This window comes from Sprattus sprattus (genome assembly GCF_963457725.1).
Source record: "Sprattus sprattus genome assembly, chromosome: 10".
NCBI classification, from domain to species: domain Eukaryota; kingdom Metazoa; phylum Chordata; class Actinopteri; order Clupeiformes; family Clupeidae; genus Sprattus; species Sprattus sprattus.
The window spans coordinates 19,989,661-20,007,369 of record NC_137908.1 but is presented as its reverse complement, the minus strand read 5'-3'; the positions used below and the strand labels follow the sequence as shown (position 1 = coordinate 20,007,369).

Sequence of the window (17,709 nt, the reverse complement as noted above, 5' to 3'; positions counted from 1 at the left end):
TGCAACGTGATTCGTAACTTTGTGACATACGCGGGGGGTGTTCCCCAGCATCAAATCTGCGCTGCGCACCACAGTTTCTTCGTAATTTTCTGTCAAGAGCATCGTTCAAATTCAAAACTATCATACTTTACTATACAATACTAGCATATTTTACGGAAACGTAACGCTGTCTATTCAACCACATTCGTCTACACACGAAATCATAAATATGGACCCGTAGATTTTTAAATGCAAGATCAATAACTATTAATCTTAATTATGGATTCGATGTCGTTTTTGTTTCTTACCAATTCTTCTGTTCTGTTCTGTTCTTTTCTTTATAGCATTGCCGGGAACCTCTGTTCGATGAATAAGCTTGCATACAGGCTTACCAGACACTGATGCTCTGCAAAGCCTTGTCTGGCACGATTCATTTATTTAGTGATCTTATGTAACCACTGCACCCCAGGCTTAAGCTGAATTTTATAGCAGATAAATCAAATGGGTGTGTAGTAAGTATAACCTTTGTCGTTCTCTGTATGGACAGTTCTTCTGTGTGAATATTATTGTATTATTATTACTACTACTACTAGTGATAATAATATTAAGTCATATAATGTATTTGATGATACGCTCTTGAACGTGCCTCTGTATTACGTAGAGGGCTCCTGGGGTTGAGTTGCGCCGGTGGATTGTGGGATTGTAGCAGAATCCGGCTAGTGAAGTCCAGTAAGGTCAGCCTACCTTCAGCCCAAGATGTCGGTCGTGTGTTTCTCCTTGAATCGTTGCGGTGCTATGGCACTTCGCTCTTCTGCTGGACTCGTGGTAAGGTTGACGTTTGTCATGTATTGGTATGTGAGGTTCATTTTAGGAGTCTAGGAACAGTTCAGATAACGTTAGCTAGCTAGCATAGCTCGTTGTTAGGCTAACGTTTGTCAGTAGGATAACAACACATCCTAACATTAAGTGACAGCTCCTGGTTAACCGGGACAGAGATGTTTTAAAAGTATATACATATAGTTGAGGTTATGAAAGTGAAACCTCTTGCCTCATTTTTGGTCATCAGATATGGTAGCCATAGCCATTTCAGGAAACCAACGTTAGCTAACGTTAGTTCACATCCTAGCAGTTGGGTAACAAGCACGCACACAGAGGTGAAATCCTACCATTTACCATCATGTATGGATACTTAATGGATACTCAACTAATTATTGGGGAAGACGTAACGTACAATGTTAACCGATGATGTCTAATGAAAACTTGATATTATTCGATACATTGCTTATTCTTTGATAGCCTGTTTAACGTTAACGATACTACGGCTAAATCACAACGTCTTTGTTAAAACATATGTCCTGTCACGCGAAGTGAAAGAACAATAGCAGTTATAAGAAACCACTTTAATGTGCATTCATGAGTGGTATTATTAATGGGGTGTGTTGTTCCCCTCGTCAGCGCAGTTGACGTAAGTTTTGTAACTGCGCTGCGTAATATTCTCGTCTGTAGAGGGAGTGCTTGTGAAGGACGTGTGGCATTTGGGATTCTATGTGCTCATCAGTTGTTCTAGATGTGAATACTGGTCATTACCCCGTTTAACCCCGGATTGGCTGTATTGCCTATGTATATTTAGAATACCCATTTGTCTAGTTTACAGAGAATCTGCCTCTCATCTGTTTGTTGACACTGGATGTTACCTGTCCACCTTTCTTTGGTCAAGGCGGTGCGCTATGCCCAGACAGCTGCAGCCCCTGCAGCTCAGCCCAGGGTCAAGAAGTTCCAGATTTACCGTTGGGATCCTGATACGCCCGGAGACAAGCCCCGCATGCAGACCTACGAGATTGACCTCAACACGTTAGTACACCATAAAAAGGACACAGTTCAGTGTATCAGAGCCCAGCCCAGCCCAGCTCAGCTCATGACAGTATCGCACATCAAAGTTACAGGCCTATATCTCACAGCTAAGGACTATGCTACCCATTAGATTATTCCATAGAGCCTAGCAAACCTTTTTAATAAGGACATGGCTAGTGTGACCGAGGGCTGTCATTATATTGCAGTCCAAGTCTGTTTCACAGCTGAAAATTAGCTGAAAATTGATTGTTCTGGGGGAGAATTAAAGGTGATTTCATAATACAGAATAGTGTTATCACCAGCTCAACCCAATACCGTGGCTCTGGTAGGTTGAGAGCTGTACTTGAGTCCAGTGACTGGGGGGTCATTGTGACTCTGTGACATGGCTTATTTCTCTTGGAGGTAATCAATCATCTCAAAGCCTTGTAGCGCCAGGAATTCCCAATCACAAATCATTTGTCAGCACAGTCTTTCTTTCACAAGATACAAGCTTCGGCTCCAATATGCTAAGGTAGAGGACAGCTTAAATTTGCAAGTGGAAGAGGATGTTCCTGATGGTGATGTCATAGGGATCAGTGGAGAGGTTTAGAAAGGTTGGTGCCATGGCACTAGGACCTCAGTTGTAATCAGGCCATCTGCCAAGACTCCTAAAAAGACTCTGGCTGCTTCCATTACAAAATGGCCTGCGGGTGTCGCAGATGTAATCCTAGCTGCTGTTCAGCTAGGGGTCAGGCCAGGCCGGATACCTCAGATGTCTCAGTTTGTGTTGATGTTGTTGCTCAACTGCAATCAACATCACATCCTCATGGTCTGTGGATCATATGTACTGACATATGGGTAAATATGGGGTACGTACAGGGCTGGGATTGGTAAGAGAGGTGTCTCCTTTTCACAAACAGTTTAGGTAAGAAACTCAATATTGGCAATAAGTAATAAAATGCTGAAATGTTTATATGAAACCCATCCAGTCAGAGAGATTCCATTGTAAAGCTTGATGCTGATGCTTGATGCTTTCCATTCTGTTATCACGGCAGTGAAGCACATCAGGGACAGACATTTATATGTGTATGTGTTGCTCTTGTTTCACAGATGTGGCCCCATGGTGCTGGATGCCCTGATTAAGATCAAGAATGAGATGGACCCCACGTTGACCTTCAGGCGGTCCTGCAGAGAGGGTGAGTGGATGACCAGTGCAGGGTGGCCTAGTTGTCTGGAGCAGTGGAGTAGTCTGGGATAGTGTTGGTATTGTTTCTGCCACATTGCGGGTGAAAAAGAGTGAAGAAGCAAAGCAAAGAAGCCCCAATGGTTTAGGATCGAGGTGAAGACTGACAAAGAAATAGCATCACCAACAAAGGAGAAGGATTGCTTAGAGTCCCTAGAAATAGGTTAGGCCACAGGAGAGGGGAGAGGAGAAGGGATAGAGGGAGCATGTGAGCAATGACTCATCACCAGTCAAACAAGTCAAAATGGCTTTGGAAGAACCAGCAGCTGCTGTCCAAATGTTATGGCAAGCCAGAGGAAGCCAAATGTTATGGCAAGCCAGAGGAAGCCAAATTATATGGCAAGCCAGAGGAAGCCAAATGTTATGGCAAGACTGGATTTAGTTTCACTTAGAGGAAATTTGCTTTATGTGTGTGTTGCTGCACCATGGTCTATTGGTGTTATTATTAGTGCTGCAAAATAACCCCTTGCTCTGGTTCTGTTTCCTTGAGAAAGCCTCCCTATGAATCCCCCGAGTCCTGTCACTCACTGTCCTGTCTGTCTCTACGCAGGCATCTGCGGCTCATGTGCAATGAACATCAACGGAGGCAACACGCTGGCCTGCCTAAACAAGATCGACACTAACACCAGCAAACCCTCCAAGATCTACCCCCTGCCTCATATGTATGTCGTTAAAGACCTGGTTCCTGTGAGTATTAGGCGCTATGGATATGAAGGACTGATCTTATATGATTGCTGTGATAGAAGAATGTATTTCTGACTTCTGAATGTGCTCTGTCCAGGACATGAGTAACTTCTATGCCCAGTACAAGTCCATCGAGCCCTACCTGAAGAAGAAGGACGAGAGTCAGGAGGGCAAGGAGCAGTACTTTCAGACAGTAGATGATCGGCAGAAACTGGTAGGCATGACTGCTCTATTGTTCATAATGGTTATATAAAATTGTGTGTTGTTTTTCCTCATTGTCTATCTCTCTGTCTGTGTAGGACGGCCTATATGAGTGTATCCTGTGCGCATGCTGCAGTACCAGCTGTCCCAGCTACTGGTGGAATGGAGATAAATACCTGGGACCCGCTGTTCTTATGCAGGTGCCTGTCTCCCTGAAACTGTGTGTGTGTGTGTGTGTGTGTGTGTGTGTGTGTGTGTGTGTGTGTGTGTGTGTGTGTGTGTGTGTGTGTGTGTGTGTGTGTGTGTGTGTGTGTGTGTGTGTGTGTGTGTGCGCGCTACATGAAAGCCATGTTTGTGATATGCGATATGAGTCGAATGATAATCAGGCACACACGGTCCAGAGGTCAGACTGTTAGACGTTTTCCCTCTGTGTTGATCAGGCGTACCGCTGGATGATCGATTCTCGTGATGAATTCACAGAGGAGCGTCTGGCCAAACTGCAGGACCCCTTCTCTCTATACCGCTGTCACACCATCATGAACTGCACCAAGACCTGCCCCAAGGTACACATCCTTACATCAGACAACTCATGCTCACACACAGCACGCTGGCAACACACGCTCCACATTCATGTTCCTTCATGATTAGAAAGAAAAAAGAAATGTATTATCCTACCATTATCAGACAGCAGTGCCCTACGCCTATGGGCTATTTATTTGTTTGGCTGTAATTGGAAAAAAAATAGTTTCTCTTTAAAATTATTATAATTTGAATAAGGGATGCATCAGTACCTCTTTGAGTATGAGCCCTTCCATTAGTGTACTTGCTGATAATGAGTACTGATATGCATACTGGTTGCCATTGTGCATGCACTAAGGGGGTTTAGGCTCTGAGCTCTGTTAAGCGCCTAGAGGCAATTGTATTGTTATGGCGCTATACAAATAATATTGAATTGAATACTTAATAATTTGCCTTTGCCGGTGTTCTATCAGTGTTCTCCCTTTCCAGTAGGCAAATCTATTAGGTCAGCAAAAAAAATGACAAAAAAACGTAATGTTGCTGTGATGTGGTATCAGTGCATGGTATACACGATCGATACCCGAATCTAGAATTAATTCTTCCTGATGATTTGTTAGTAAAAGCCATTTAATTATAAATCTAATAACATATACCCAAACATATTCATTGGATTGGATTTTCCATCTAACTTCTCCAGAAACGTTTAGGAAACATGCTTTTCAAGGTTTTACCTTCATACAGTAATGACCGTTAAGTTGATAATAAAGCAAATCCACTGGAAGTCCTACAACATGTGTTCACACCACACACACAACTGTCGTTGAGTCTTTTCTGTTGGATGTTCTCTTATGCTCCTCTTCCACCTGCTCTTTAACAAAACAAACTAGGCTGACTTCAGTCAGTTTTTATTTGCACAAACGACACACAGGAACACCTATGTGCAAATATAGGTGGCGACACAGGACACACACACGTGCAGGCCTGAGGTCGCTGTGAATTGAATATCTGCATTCATCCCATCCTGGACTGTCCATCCTCCAGGACTCCCAGAAGCAGTGGGCAGCCTTTAGGCATCTTACCCCATACTGGCCCTACATGGGCACACACACACCTCAGCAGATGGCATTTCCGCTCTACCATGAGAAACCGTAGAGCCTGTTCGACACCCAAAAACACAGTTCACTGGTTTGAATTGCATGTGATCACTTAATCTCACGACCATTTGCTTTGTCACAGGGATTGAACCCAGGGAAAGCCATCGCAGAGATAAAGAAAATGATGGCCACATACAAGGAGAAGAAAGCAGCCACTGCTTGAAGACCAGCCCTGCCTCACCCGTAACCCCCCAAAGCCATCACGAAACTCAGAAAGACCCCTACAGACAGTTTACTACACAGCCCTCTCGGAGATGCACTCCAAAACAAGTGACCCTAGATCTAAGAGTAATCAAAGCTTTTTACGCACAAGGATGAGTCTTTGTGTGTGCACGTGACTGTGTGTGTGTGCGTGTGTGTGTGTGTGTGAGTGTGTGTGTGTGTGTGTGTGTGTGTGTGTGAGTGAGAGACAGAGAACACATGAAAGATGTGTGTGAATGCCTAATAAAAAGATGGACAGGCTCAAGTAGTGTTCTGCATTCCCTTGTTTGTATAGCCTATTGTAGATCTGCGGGAGTGTGTGATTATGAGTTTGCTCAGAGCGTGACATGGTAAACTACATACAGATTATATCGGATTTAATGTTCTTCCACCCAAACGAATGACTTGCTTTATGTGATATTATAAACCATTCAAATTTCTGGAGATATTTCAGCTCCTTAAGCAGAGATTGTAGACCAGATGTTGTTGTTATTATATTTTTGTTAAATGACCAGAAGTAATTTATGACCATAAATACACTGGGTGTTGATCGGTGGCCAATAGTATTAATTCATCTTCATATCCAATACTGCATATTTTCAGTAAATAAAGTTCATATTTATCAAAGGACCTCAGTGTCATCCTCAGTTTCTTTTTGTGCAATTCTGTAATGCTCTCAATCGACCGCTAGAGCTCCCTACGACGCCTCTTGGTTTGGAAGCCTCTTACAGCAAGCAAGAAGGTTTCCATTGCAATCAGGTGGCAGCTAACTGCCTGGCTCATACCTGGACATTAACCAAACCACAGGGCAGATTGATCTGAATTTTGTATGGTTCAGGCGAAAAACTTCCGCGTTGCTTGTAGAACAGGAACAATGACCTTGCCTGGCTGCTATCTCCTGAGTCTGGCAAGACAGCGAGGCGAAGTTCATTCGACCACATTATATCTACCAAAATATCACCAATATTATCTCCTTAGAAAATGTATTTGGTTAACTTAGTGTTCATATGGTAAATACTGCAGCTATAGACATGTTGTCTGTCATAACGACTTATGTAAAGCCCGACTGCATCACATGATAATTATCGACAGCCACAGTGATGCACGGTTCAATGAATCGTGTAGCCCAGCTGAAATCAAAAGGACACATTAACCATTTCCCCTACTCGTGAATGGAGCAGATGCCAGACTCAACAAATGGTTCACACTAGGAGACCTTACACCCTGAGTGACCATATGGGAACAAGCGGTGTGGGGATGAACCCTAGTTATGACCCAAATCTACGCCAAGATAACTGACATGGTTGGATGACTTGAGTTAAATAAGTCTCAGCAGTGGTTCCCACTTAATGACACGTCAGGAAATAATAAACTAAAAAAAAGCCGTTCTCCAGCAGTTACAAATTATATAAATGATATGCTGTGACTAAAGGTTATGATTCAGACTGATCCATTTGAGAGAAAGTGTGATATTGAACTGTGTGTTTGATTGGCGTTAGGCCCCGCTGCCTTTGGGCGGGAGGGGGAGCCTGTAGGTGGGGCAGTAGGATGTGGCGTTCGGTCAGACGGTGCATCAGAGCAGCGCAGAGTTGAGGACCGCTTCAGAGTAAACCAGAGGTAAGGACTTTAACTGTTATTCACGTTAATGCATGCATAAGAGCGAAGGTAAAATCGTTCTTCCCTCTCGATGAGGTGTCAAATAAGATTTCATAGTTGGAGTTGCAATAAAAGATTAGTTTTATGTTATTGTATTGCCATGACAGTTTGGTAATGTTGCAAATTAAGCATGAATACACTGCAAGGTAGTTGCATATTATTCAACAAGTTGACAATGCTAGACTTTTCGCAATGCTTCACTTAATCTGCTTTAGCGTCAATTTGCAATGAATCTTATCTGGACAGAAAATGTAATGTAAAGTCGTCAAACTTAATTATTTTATCTTGCAAACCTACATTTCGCCTTTTTTAAGCACCGCTTTAAATCACAATATAATGCCTGCCTTTTAGTAGAGGTCACCGCTACGTTTTAAGGGGCCAGCATGCTTCTGCAACTGAGAGTTAATGTTAGAGTTGATGTGAGGTTCTGTGTGTAGATTTCACCCCTACAGGACGGATAGTTGTTACACTTCAGGGGGTGGGATTAAAGCCTGGGGGCAATGACAATAGAATGGAAAGGAGGTGGCCAACATAAATACATTTAGGGGTTTCAGAGGAGGCTTGAGGTAGGAAGGGGGATGGGGGCATGGAATGACTGGAGCTAAGAGTGAAATAATTAGGCAAGCTGAGGGAGAGTCACTGTGAGGCACAAGATGGAGAGATTGGGTGTTCACAGATGATTATTTCCAGTTCAACTTTGCTTCCACCGAAATGCTTCGGTGTGATTGGAGGAAGAGAGAAAGGGTTCTGCAAGGAAGAGAGAACTGGGGTTCTCCCTTTTCATGGTGGCTGAGTGCCCAGGTCCCCAGGCAAGCTCTAGGGGGAGGGGTCAAGGAAGTCTGAGCGCAGACATAGAATCGGGGTTTAGAGAGAGAGAGAGAGAGAGAGAGAGAAAAAGGGGGGTTAATAGTTCCCAGATGTGTGCTGTGAAAACATATGGTTTCCGATAGCCACTGTGATGCACTGGAGGAATGTCTAAGCTCACTCACACATACTTATAATCCTGGTGACACACAAGCACATGCAGACATCATGCTGCTCAGTACCATAAATCCACAGTCCCAGACACTCTTTTAAACATATTTAACTTTCATGTAGGTCTACTGCATACACTCATCATCTCAGACTTTAGGCAGAATCGTTTTGAAAAGCTGTGGTTTCATGACAATAAAATACATTGAGGCTGTGGATAAGCTGTTCAGAGGTTAGTATGGAGGAGGACAGCTGGGGGATGAATCTCACTTTCTCATTTTCTTTTTCGGTTGCCATCCATTGTTTCCTCTCTGGCATGCTGGAGTACTGTACTCACTCAACCTGACCACCACTGCACTGAGCAGAAATTCGAGTGGGGCGGGCGTCGGATTCTAAGAATTGTATGGGGAGGAAGAGGGGGAAGAGGAGAGAGAAAGGGAGATCAACTGTAAATGTCCGCACTAGGGAAAGTTAGAGGAGCATTTTTAGGAGATGGTGTGTGTGTGTGTGTGTGTGTGTGTGTGTGTGTGTGTGTGTGTGTGTGTGTGTGTGTGTGTGTGTGTGTGAGAGAGAGAGAGAGAGAGAGAGAGAGAGAGAGAGAGTGAGAGAGTGAGAGAGTGAGTGAGTGAGAGAGTGAGAGAGTGAGAGAGTGAGAGAGTGAGTGAGTGAGTGAGTGAGTGAGAGAGTGAGTGAGTGAGTGAGTGAGTGAGTGAGTGAGTGAGTGAGTGAGTGAGTGAGAGAGTGAGAGAGTGAGAGAGTGAGAGAGTGAGTGAGTGAGTGAGTGAGTGAGTGAGTGAGTGAGTGAGTGAGTGAGTGAGAGAGTGAGAGAGTGAGAGAGTGAGAGAGTGAGAGAGTGAGAGAGTGAGAGAGTGAGTGAGTGTGAGTGAGTGAGTGAGTGAGTGAGTGAGTGAGTGAGTGAGTGAGTGTGTGTGTGTGTGTGTGTGTGTGTGTATGCGATGTACAGGGCGAACTCTGCTGAGAAAAAGGACAGCGGGGGAGGGGGTTTACAGTGTTTGTTATAGTCTCAGAATGGAGCCCCTGGTCTGTCTGGGGTGGAGTGGCAGAGGGTTTCACAGTGAACTGGAGGAGAGGAGGAAAACAGAGGGATTGTTCAAAACGACAGACGTGCCACATTCTTGCTGTCAGGATTTTCCCCCTGACTCTCTGGGGCCAGTGGAGGGCAGAGAAGGAGTGAAGTGAAGCGGAGGGAGGAGAGAGATGGTTGAGAGGAGGGAGGGAGGTGGTAAATTTAAAGGAAAAGAGAGGCAGATTTACTGTCATCATTAGTGGTCACAGTTTGGGTTGTCTGAATTACACCACTAATTAAAATATCACGGATCTTGGAAAAATTTGGATTTAAGTCTCTCTCTCTCTCTCTCTCTCTCTCTCTCTCTCTCTCTTTCTCACACACAGTCTAGCTACCTCTTCATTGTGAGCAACCATGAAATTTAACGGCCTCCTCCTACTCGCCATACCTGGTGAGTCATGATAAGTCCTGAAATAACACACACACACACACACACACACACACACACACACACACATCTTTCTACATGAACACAACCCTCTCCTGCCTTAACACACACTCATTTGTATTGAACATGCCCCTCAGTCTTTGATGGGATCATGCCACTTATATTTATCTCTATGGTGATTTGTGTTCAATCTGTTTTCTTCTGTCTCAACAGTCCTTGTAGTTGCTCAGTTTGCCCAAGCTCAAGACTACTTTCCACTCGGTGAGTATGTTCACATTTATGTCTGTCGATTAGGTTTCCATTGTCTGCTCGACTGTAAGTTACTGACTTGCGTGAGTAAGACAGAGAGGCGAGCTTGAATGAAGAAGGTTGCTGTGACTACTTATGTATTCATATATATGAATTTCCTGTTTTTCCAATCTACTGTTGCTAAATTAAATTTTGAAAATAAATATGAGCATTTTTGGTGGATTTAAATCAAACTTGGGTTTTGTTTGTTTTTTCCCCCCTCCTATTCTTGACAGCGGACTATGACTATGGTATGTTCATTTCTCTCCCTATGAGTCATGGTTCATGTTTTTTTGCTCTATATGGCTTCTAGCTAAATGGCAGCATTCCTTTCCTGGTCCTATGTAGGTTTCCTTAGAACAACCATTGCACTTAAACAGTAAAACAGAAAGCCTCCTTAGATAGACTATAATCCTCATCCAGGTCTAATATGACTAGAGAGGGAACATGTACTGTATGTATGACTCTTCCCTGCTCCTGAAGAAGGGCTTACTGTTACTGTTCTGGTGTGACTGCCTTCAGGAGACAACCCAGACTTGGATGCCTCTCCTCAGCAACAGATCCTTCTGGAGCCTGCAGTTGTGCCTGGACAATCTGGTGGGTCTCCGCTCTTACCATCCTACACAGTGTTCCACCCTCCCTAGTCCCTACACTTCTCTGTCTTCTCACTACTCATCTGTCTCGTTAAGCCTGCAGCTCGTCAGACAGCTATTCAATTTCCACATTCTCTGGTCACCAGCATCTCTTAACTTTAGACTCCTTATCCACTAGTGTTCTTGACTCACAAAACAGTTTTACCTCCATATTCACTCAAGTTATTTGAGGCGTGATCTCATGGCCATCTTGACTCTCAAGTGTTTAGCCTCAGTCATTTCTGGACTTCTCTCGATCCCCTCACCTCCCAACATCCTCTCTTACTCCCTGTCCTAGATAGATGCTCAATACTCTTCCTGTTAATGTTTATCTTCTTTTGTTTTTTGCAGTTTGTTTATTATCAACATTTCTGATTTCTCAAGAGAGAAAGTTTATGGCTGCCATTTGTCTACGACAAATTCACCATGGTTTTTGAAGCCACGCAGATTGTGAGTATTGTTATTGTTCATTTACTAGTCTGATTATTGTGGTTTCATATGTTTTCCAGGGGCGGATTTCACAACTGAGCCAACCGAACCGGGCCCTCTTGGTAAGAGAAAAATTATCCAATCTAAGTGCTCTAACTGAAGAAAGCCCAGTTTCAATATAAGTGCTCTCTTTCGCAATCTTCCGCTTTTAATATACCAAGGATTCACAACAGAACGGAAATACCTTCAATTCATGGTTAGACACAATAAAGAACTATGCAACACGTGTATCTATCTATATAACATTTATTCTGTACACATGATGAGTGTGTAGTCACATGCACATTTTGATGGGAGCTATGCGGTGGCCTACCTTGCAGATTGCCGTGAGGAGCAGTACCCATGCACCAGGCTCTACTCTGTCCATCAGCCCTGCAAGCAATGCCTCAACAGCCTCTGCTTCTACAGGTTACAGCACAACTTGTTGTTCTTACATTAGATTTATTCATAGATGGATTATACGTTAGGGTTCGTCAAACATGATTAAAAAAGTGTACAAATAGTTTGGATGTATGAGGTATTTAACTGCTTCTTGCTCAGTAGATCATCATAATTGTCTGAAGTCACTAAGTGAACTTGCACACAAATAGGATAAGTTGTCATGCTAATTGCATGTGTTGCACCCGCCTGCCATGAATTGGAGTGAATGTTTTTTTTTGTCCCTCCTTCCCCCTCAGTCTGCGCAGAGTGTATGTGATAAACAAGGAGATTTGTGTGAGGACTGTCTGTGCCCATGAGGAGCTGCTTAAAGGTAAGTTGCCTGGACCCACCAAAGAGACAGTTTGACAGAAACTTTGGTAACGCACATCAAACCTTGCCAGTGCCAGTGACAGTGACACTACACATCGCAGTTATAACTTTAATCATTCCCTGATGAACAAAAACATGCACGTCATTCTCTCTTTCCTCTTCTTTCCTCCCTGCCGACGTGCTGTGTGCAGCTGACCTGTGCCGGGACCAGTTCTCGCGGTGTGGCGTTGCGGCACTGGGTGGCCACTGTGGCTCTATGGGGGGCAGCTGTGGCAAGAGCTGTGGAGGCTGTTGAACATGTGAGATGACGGCCATTTTAGACTTCTGCACACTTAATGGAGATGTTGTTGTCAGAAAATGTTGCTTTTTTATAGAGTTTATTTTTCCAACTCAAAATAGGGCATCAGTATTGTGAAAGTGTGGAAAAACAGAATAAACAGAGGTGAAAGTGTGAAACTGTAGAAAAACAGCAGAGACAGAAGGAAACAGAGATGAAATGCAATACATAGCAGTTCTAGTGACAACACAGAGCCTTAAAGCAAAATTATAACTGTTTGTCTTATATATAGCATGCATTTTTACAAAGCAGTGAGTAAATCTAAACCTGTTAGGGTTTGGATAATATAGATTGATGTGGGGAAGGCGTATGGATAGGAGTTTAGTGAAGCTGCTGAGGAATGGGGACCCAATGCTGACTGAGACTAGCTATACCTCCATGAATAGGGTTTACTGACCTAACATCTGCTTGTCTTTAATTCTGACCAGATCTTAATTGAAAACTAGTGAATGTTATATGAACCAAGAATTTCATTGCCAAATGCCTCAAAAATGCTAATAAGGCACTTTAAAAACCAGGGTTTTGGACAGAACCCAACTAGGGGAGAGTTTGGTAATTAAAGCCATTTTTAATTTAGTGTCTTAAATATAAATGTCAATAAATAAAATATGAAATGTTGTAATTACTTAACTGGATAAGGCAACATGGCTTTACACGCCCCACTGGGAGGAAGTGAAAAATGATACAGGATAAATTGAGTCTAACTTATTTCATGTGGGACATGCTCAAATATGTATGAGTCAGCTTGGCAGTTAACCAACATCTGCTGAGTTCTTATTTCTAATGTTATATTGTAATTATTTTATAACTGGCTGTTTCTATGCAATAGAAGATGATACCAGCCTTCTTAGTTAACAGGATTTATTCTGCAGTCTTCCTGACGTCTATTTTCTGGTTTCCTTTCACTGCATCTCATTGCCCAGGTCTGCACCAAGAGATCAGCCCTAATACTGCCAAATCACCTGGACCTCCAGTATCCATGGTTACCATCCTTTTACTCTGGAATTTGACTTTAGTATTACTACTTCTTGAACCCCCTCCCCATCCACTACACACTTAAGTAAATATGCAAACACATATATTGTATGTATGTGTGTAAAATGGACTTCCATAATATACAGTACATGTATGAACAAATCTACATTTATATACCCACCCATGTATTTACCTTTGTACTCATATGCTGATGACTGTACAATGTCACTGGTGCTATGAATATTAATACTACACTGGTGCTAGGAAGGCAGCATAGAAGTCCTTGCCATGCACAGAACCAGCTAAAGGATGTCAGATGTCAGAATATCTGTTTGTGTGTTTGTGTGTGTTTTGGCCTTTATTGTATCATGTTTTACATTGTACTGTATTTGTTATGGCAAGCAGAGGGCCAGTAATGATCATCCAGTCTGATGGCCACTGTGCACAGACCTCAGCCAATGAGTCATAAAGCATTGATACCAATTATTGATCATCAGCCATCGATCAGCATTTTCTGTTTCTGTTGTGTCCCAACCTTCAAACATCAGACTTTAAGTGTTAGCAGATCAGAGAAGAAGAATTAGTTGTGCTTGGTGAATGCAGCTGATATGCTGTTCCTGTACTACTGTACTGCTTCATAAAACATAAATGTGTTCTTGTTTTTTTCCACAAGTCTGTGTTGTGTCTTTGTTTGTCTCCACTGCTGCTGAGGGACTTTGGAAGAAGAGATTGTTAAAATAAGCAACTAGTATAGAAATATGTGCTATGTGAGCTTCAAGAACTGCATATTCTGTAATACAAACATAGTCAGAACACAAGACATGTTAAAAAAAAGAATCTAGCTTTTAATTTGTAAGTTCTTCTTTCACTCCATAAACAGTCCCTTTAAAAATCCAACTGGAATGTAATTTCATTTGATGTCAGTGTAAATACGGTCATTAGTATTTGGACAAGACGTAAACATGAGTTACCCGTTACAGTGTTAGTATAGACTACACTATAATATTGCTAGTATGTGCGGTGGTAGTGGCATGCTTTGATATTTATCCAACACACAGAAAATACTGTAATATTCAGTGGTCCCTTAGTGCACTGCTAGAAGTGTCATGCCTTATCTACTTTATCTACTTTAAATTCAAGTTTTAAACAGCATAATTATTTAACATACAGTAACATTGTTCAGCTCTGCTCCGATTTGTAGTAGATATAAAAGTCTGGACCAGATTAGCTAAATGCCCCAGCATGTGTCCTATAAATCAAAGGTCTCGGATTGGTCTGAGTTGTAGGTTTTGGTCATTAAGAGACAAGAGGATCAGAGTGTAATATATTGCAGCGTTCCTTCTGGTGCTCAGAAATAATTGTTATATCCTCAGTGGTCTTCAGGGCGGCGCCTCCCTCAGCTACCCCCAGGTAAAGGGGTCAAAGATGGATGCCGACGCCGGATTTCATGTTGCAGCTGTTCCTTCAAAGTGGACACCTGCGAGACCAACAGAGGAGGGGAGAGAAAAAGGGAGAGATGGACTTAATAAACAAACTGAGTTTCTCTTTCAACAAGTTCCCCCTCATCTGGCTCATCCTTTCATCTGTCCATTCTTTATGGTTTCTTGTTTTCCCCTTTTGTTTAACATCTTGTTAACATCAAGGGCCCTTGTTTGACATGTCCTGAAAAACCACACCAAAGCGCGAGTGGGGAGAGTCTTCTCTGGCCCCATAAAAGATTTTAATGTTCTCCTCGTCTGGCACTTATGATGTCATTACTACACAGATTCTCCAAACCCCCCTCCCCCTGACCTGCGCCTCCAAGCGACTGGCTAACGCGATCCACCTTTAAAGTGATTTAGTCTGACATTAAACAGGGAGATACCAGACCCAACTAGCTGTAAATGTGTTTGAAAGAGTTCCTCCGGGACTGCATCTTGTGCAGGCAGACCATCTCTCCCTGTGTAACCCAAGAGTAGAAGAAGAGTAAGGGGTGCTGCGGGTGGGTTACCTGCTCCTCCAGGCCCTTGGTGCGTTGGCGGTGGGCCCTCTCCCTGGCGGCCAGCGTGCGCTCGGCGTCTCTCTGGGCCAGCCTCATGCGCTCCATCTCCCGCTGGACCTCGTCTCTTTGCCGCGCTGAACTCTCGCCAGCAGTCTGGGACTGCTCCATCTCAGCCAGCTGTGCCTACAAAGACAGCACACACACACATTACACACACATACGCACCACACACAAACACACATTACACACTTATATTCCTCACACATTCATCTGTATCTCTCTCCCTCTTTCACACAAAAACACACATTTCATGCACACACAATCAGAAAGCACACAATGCTTAATATTGTATATTATACACACTTATGCTACATAATGGCTATGTAATGTTCTACATGAAATATATTCAACACAAAATGTGGATACAGAGACATACAGTACATGAAGTACTATACTGCCCTGACTCTAAATAGATTAATCTTGATAGATAAATAGATTAATCTTTATAAAACAATTGGGTTCTAGCGCGTAATTTAGCTGTTTCTGATTGGACGAGAGACGTTCCATGCTATAGGTTATTCTTCAACATACCTACAGTTACGGGACTTTTCACAGCTAAAAATAAATCACTCCGCGATGAAACATTCGCATTGATGATAACCGTTAATTCAAAGTTTTTAAAATTCCAAACCAAGACGTTGACAATGGAACTATTTTTTGTTGCGGAGAAACAATGGCAAAATAAACCATTTTTAATCAATAACTTCGTGTTGAAATGTTAATTTGTTGACTGTAGAATTGTTGTTGTTGGCAAGGGATAATCCCACGGGTGTTGTTGCCTACGCCACTCGGCCTGGCGGCCTCGGTGGCTACGGCCGAACACCACCCGTGGGATTATCCCTTACCTACCCCACTCCCACTCGTGCTATATTGCTTAAGTATTGCACATTTGGTACAGTATATAGGGATTCTGCCTGGCCCTGGAGAAGTACAACATTGCCTGAAACAGATACACAGACACGCAACACAGAAAGCCTCAAATATCTCACACCTTGCATCCGTAATTTCTGATACTCCACACACACGCACGCAAACACACACATCACACCAACAGAATGAGGGGGTTGTGCACTCCCACATAGCTGACAATGAATCAGGGGTCAACTTGGCTCATTCAGCAAGGACATGGTTACATCTTCCAGAAGACTATGCAGCAATAATCATGAGGTATCTGACAAGTTCAGTGACGTTAAAACCCCAAACAAACTATTACTTGATTAGGGCTCTACAAGCAATTCCATCAACCCCATAAACGAAGCAAATCAATACAATAAAATAAATGACACACTCATTTTCCCAGAGATAAAATTCGCCTAGCAGTACCAGTCTGCCACACGTCTCAGCTGATAGACTTCACATGAGAAGCATTATCTTAAGTATAAAATGTATGGGTTCACAAAAAAACAACGACACAACAATAAACATCAGTGCTCTCTGGCTGCATAATTAAAGAATAAACAATTGAGCCAATTGTCCTCAACTGTTGGGCATTAGGCATCTAACCAGCTGCACATGTCTCTCCAGCAGTGAGCCTTGAAGCTCAGTGTGGAGCGGCCAACCCAGGGTGCCACGAGTCCTGCTGCTTTTGTTTAGGTTTGAGCACAATGTTCATAAATGCCCAAAGTCATACCAATGAAGCTAACACCGCAGGAGCAAAAGAAGGCACTGCACCACCCTGGGGTCAGCTATTGATTCTCAAACATGCCAACCTCTGAGTAGGCTACAAGCGCTACTACGGGGACTAGGGGGCAAGCTATGCTAATTACTCACCAGACACAAAGCTATCTTCTGTCTCACGTCCACCAAATCCCCCTGTCCACCGAGGGGGGTGACAGAAACACACACACACACACACACTTCCACAGTGACCCAGCAGCTCAATCACAGAGGCTTCTCCCCTGGCAGTGAGACCAAAGAGGCCTCAGAGAGAGAGAGAGAGAGAGAGGGAGTCTCCTATACAGAGCTGCTCTTGCTCAGACCATCAAACTGTTCCCATGAGCACTCTTTATTTATGGTCTGTTTTTGTCTCGTCTTGCTTTAATCTACATGTGTTTGTATTACGGTTCATGTCTGTGTATCTGAATGTGACCATGAATGTATGGTTGTGTTTCAGTGTTTATTAATATAGGAGTTTCAATATAAGCATCTGTTAGTAAGAGTGTGTGTGTGTGTGTGTGTGTGTGTGTGTGTGTGTGTTTGTGTGTGTGTGTGTGTGTGTGTCTGTGTGTGCATGTGTGTTGATCTATGTGTATGTTTGTGTTTGTCGTCCAGTACGCTTCTTCA

The 17,709-nt window shown here is 43.2% G+C and overlaps 3 protein-coding genes across 3 annotated transcripts in view; 2 read left to right on the top strand and 1 right to left on the bottom strand.

Annotated features, from left to right (window-relative positions):
* The first annotated feature begins 647 nt into the window (after positions 1-647).
* Positions 648-6,441, top strand: sdhb (succinate dehydrogenase complex, subunit B, iron sulfur (Ip)). Its single transcript, XM_080845473.1, has 8 exons — positions 648-804; positions 1,697-1,830; positions 2,920-3,005; positions 3,603-3,739; positions 3,834-3,950; positions 4,036-4,137; positions 4,378-4,500; positions 5,693-6,441. The coding sequence occupies exons 1-8, from the start codon at positions 736-738 to the stop codon at positions 5,771-5,773; spliced, it is 849 nt and encodes a 282-aa protein (XP_080701599.1). The 5' UTR covers positions 648-735; the 3' UTR covers positions 5,774-6,441.
* Positions 6,442-7,379: 938 nt separating this feature from the next.
* On the top strand, positions 7,380-14,057 carry mfap2 (microfibril associated protein 2). The gene is made up of 10 exons (XM_080846585.1): positions 7,380-7,428; positions 9,853-9,917; positions 10,128-10,175; positions 10,439-10,453; positions 10,725-10,799; positions 11,344-11,385; positions 11,644-11,731; positions 12,001-12,074; positions 12,265-12,372; positions 13,334-14,057. Exons 2-9 carry the CDS (start codon positions 9,881-9,883, stop codon positions 12,366-12,368), a joined length of 483 nt encoding a protein of 160 aa, XP_080702711.1. The 5' UTR covers positions 7,380-7,428; positions 9,853-9,880; the 3' UTR covers positions 12,369-12,372; positions 13,334-14,057.
* A 242-nt stretch (positions 14,058-14,299) lies between these two features.
* crocc (ciliary rootlet coiled-coil, rootletin) overlaps positions 14,300-17,709 on the bottom strand; it is a gene marked incomplete at its 5' end in the record, with an annotated part of 43,394 nt that continues 39,984 nt past the window's right edge. Inside the window, 3 exons of the mRNA XM_080846818.1 lie at positions 14,300-14,862; positions 15,376-15,549; positions 17,197-17,238. Of these exons, the coding sequence (XP_080702944.1) occupies positions 14,782-14,862; positions 15,376-15,549; positions 17,197-17,238 (297 nt within the window). The 3' untranslated portion in view covers positions 14,300-14,781. The remainder of the gene's footprint in view (positions 14,863-15,375; positions 15,550-17,196; positions 17,239-17,709) is intronic.

Coding starts and splice junctions, on each gene's coding strand:
- sdhb (XM_080845473.1), top strand. CDS start 736: ATGTCGGTCGTGTGTTTCTCCTTGAATCGTTGCGGTGCTATGGCACTT. Junction 805..1,696: donor GCTCTTCTGCTGGACTCGTG/GTAAGGTTGACG, acceptor TCTTTGGTCAAG/GCGGTGCGCTATGCCCAGAC. Junction 3,740..3,833: donor TCGTTAAAGACCTGGTTCCT/GTGAGTATTAGG, acceptor TGCTCTGTCCAG/GACATGAGTAACTTCTATGC.
- mfap2 (XM_080846585.1), top strand. CDS start 9,881: ATGAAATTTAACGGCCTCCTCCTACTCGCCATACCTG. Junction 10,800..11,343: donor AGTTGTGCCTGGACAATCTG/GTGGGTCTCCGC, acceptor TATGTTTTCCAG/GGGCGGATTTCACAACTGAG. Junction 12,075..12,264: donor CCATGAGGAGCTGCTTAAAG/GTAAGTTGCCTG, acceptor TGCTGTGTGCAG/CTGACCTGTGCCGGGACCAG.